This window comes from Myotis brandtii, unplaced genomic scaffold, assembly GCF_000412655.1.
Source record: "Myotis brandtii unplaced genomic scaffold, ASM41265v1 scaffold317, whole genome shotgun sequence".
Lineage (NCBI taxonomy): Eukaryota > Metazoa > Chordata > Mammalia > Chiroptera > Vespertilionidae > Myotis > Myotis brandtii.
The window spans coordinates 2,428,997-2,431,353 of NW_005362155.1; the positions used below are offsets into that span (position 1 = coordinate 2,428,997).

General features: G+C 63.3%; 1 protein-coding gene across 1 annotated transcript in view; it reads left to right on the forward strand.

Annotated features, from left to right (window-relative positions):
• CACNA1H (calcium channel, voltage-dependent, T type, alpha 1H subunit) overlaps positions 1-2,357 on the forward strand; it is a 51,155-nt gene that overhangs the window by 35,013 nt on the left and 13,785 nt on the right. The window contains exons 15-18 of the mRNA XM_014542965.1: positions 254-409; positions 611-701; positions 851-1,059; positions 2,286-2,352. Of these exons, the coding sequence (XP_014398451.1) occupies positions 254-409; positions 611-701; positions 851-1,059; positions 2,286-2,352 (523 nt within the window). The remainder of the gene's footprint in view (positions 1-253; positions 410-610; positions 702-850; positions 1,060-2,285; positions 2,353-2,357) is intronic.

The following is a 2,357-nucleotide window of genomic DNA, read 5'->3' on the forward strand; positions in this document are numbered from 1 at the left end:
CTCGCAGCAGCCCGGTGCGTGCGTGGCCGGTGTGAGGCCGGAGCAGCTGAGCTGTGAACAGCAGGGGCAGCGATGCCGTCCCCTGGGTGGTGGCCTGTGTTCTCGCGGGTGCAGAGCTCCTCCTGGTTCTGAGGAGTTGCCAGCATGTCCGGAGGGGTGGGGGGGTCACCCCCAGTGTCCCCTCTCTCCCCACCGTGTCGGCCCCTCCTTGGGCCTGCTCCCCCCTCTCTGCCTCCCTGCCCTTCTCCCACAGATCCTCACCCAGGAGGACTGGAACGTCGTCCTCTACAACGGCATGGCCTCCACCTCCCCCTGGGCCTCCCTCTACTTTGTTGCCCTCATGACCTTCGGCAACTACGTGCTCTTCAACCTGCTGGTGGCCATCCTGGTGGAGGGCTTCCAGGCGGAGGTGAGGGGGCTTCCAGGAGGTGGGAGCCCGGCGCAGACTGACACGGGAGGCCTCCGTCCTCTCCCCTTGTCTCACGGGCCTTCCTCACACCCACTGCCACACCAGCCCTACCTCCCCGTGGGGCGCTCCAAGGGGGTGCTTGGCACAGATGGCTCCCACCCAAGGGGAACCTCACACCTGCCTCTGCTCTGTGGGGCCCAGGGCGACGCCAACAGGTCTGACACAGACGAAGACAAGACGTCCACTCACTTGGAAGAGGATTTCGACAAGTTCAGAGACCTCAGGGCCACAGGTATGTGGGGGGTGGTGGGGGCAGGGATGGAGCGGACAGGACAGTGCCTGTCCTGACCTGGCAGAGATGGGGCTCCCAGGGGCAACTCCCAGTGGGCAGCTTCCCCTTCCCGAGAGCCCCGTAGGCACCGGTGGCCTCTCCCCCTCCAGAGATGAAGATGTACTCCCTGGCCGTGACCCCCAATGGGCACCTGGAGGGCCGGGGCAGCCTGCCCCCTCCAGTCATCATGCGCACAGCAGCCACGCCCATGCCCACCCCCAAGAGCTCCCCGAACTTGGACACGGCCCATGGCCTCCTGGACTCCCGGCGTGGCAGCAGCAGCTCCGTGGACCCTCAGCTGGGGGACCAGAAGTCTCTGGTAGGGACTGCCCCCTGCCCGGCCTCAGGGCGCCTTCAGGCTCCGTGCACCCAGTTCCTCATGGCCTTCCCCAGAGATGAGTGAGGGTCCCACATGCCTGTCCTCCCTCCCCCCCATTATTGCCTCCTGAGCCCCGGCCCCGAGTGCTTAGATTTCTGTAAACGGAGCAGGAGTTGCTGGGCTGATGGGAGGAGCATAGAGACCAGACGTGGAAACGCGTGTTTGATCCTTTTCCTCTGGTAAAATGTCAGGCAGGAAGTTTATCTTCCAAATTGCAATAAAAGGAAAGCTGCAGAGCGTAGGTCAGAAGGAGAAACAGGAAAGAGACTGCAGAAGCCTATGAAAACAGCACACAACACACGATGAGGCCAGGGGGAGGGTCCTGTGTGTCAGAATCAAGTGTCCCATGGGGGCTTTTCAGACAAACCAGGAAATGCTGTCCCCAGGGACACCGCCAGAATGGCTTTTCGGAAGGCCCGGGTGGGTGGGCAGAGCGGGACGAGCTGACAACAGAAGGGGCGTGGGGTCTGGAGCGGAGGAAATCTTCCTGCGGGTGACGGGACGAGAACCCAGGTGGGCCGGGTGGGCCAGGCGACTCAGCTACAGGAGCACTGCAGCCCCGAGGGAGGTGGGCGGGAGCGCTGGGCAGCAGTCAGTCTCAGCCATGCTAGACCCAGGAGGTGACGAGTCCCGCCAGAGGATGGAGGATGGGGGCAGCAGTAAGTCCCTGAGTCGAGGTTGGTTTATCTCATAAGACACCCGCCGAACTTCTCTTTACAAGGCCAGAGTCTGCCAACTAGTAACTGATCTGGGGCCCCACCCCAGAGATCAAGGTCAGCTGGGACGCTGTCTGAGGATGGTCAAGGGCTGGTCCCAGGCCCGCTGATGACCTGCACCTGCCCGTCCGTCCTCCAGCAGGCACAGCGGCCAGCCCAGCCCAGCCTGCTCAGCCCTAACACTTGCTGGCTGCATCTCCAGCTCTTTGCTAACTGCTCTGCACTCAGGCATGCCCTGGAATAGCGGTGTTGCTAGGTTCTCCCTGGCAGGATGGTCTGCATGTATCATCCCGCTCACAGGTGTTAATAGTGATGGTGGTGATTCAGGAACAAATCCCACCCATGGAGCGACCGGGTGGGGAAAGGCTCCTGTGGCTGGGTGCCCTGGAGCCGGGACTGTTAGGGGTACTTGAGGACTGGCCCTCCTCCCTTCCTCCCCCTCCCCTGCAGTCCAGCGTCCGCAGCTCGCCCTGTGCCCCCTGGGGCCCCAATAGCGCCTGGAGCAGCCGGCGCTCGAGCTGG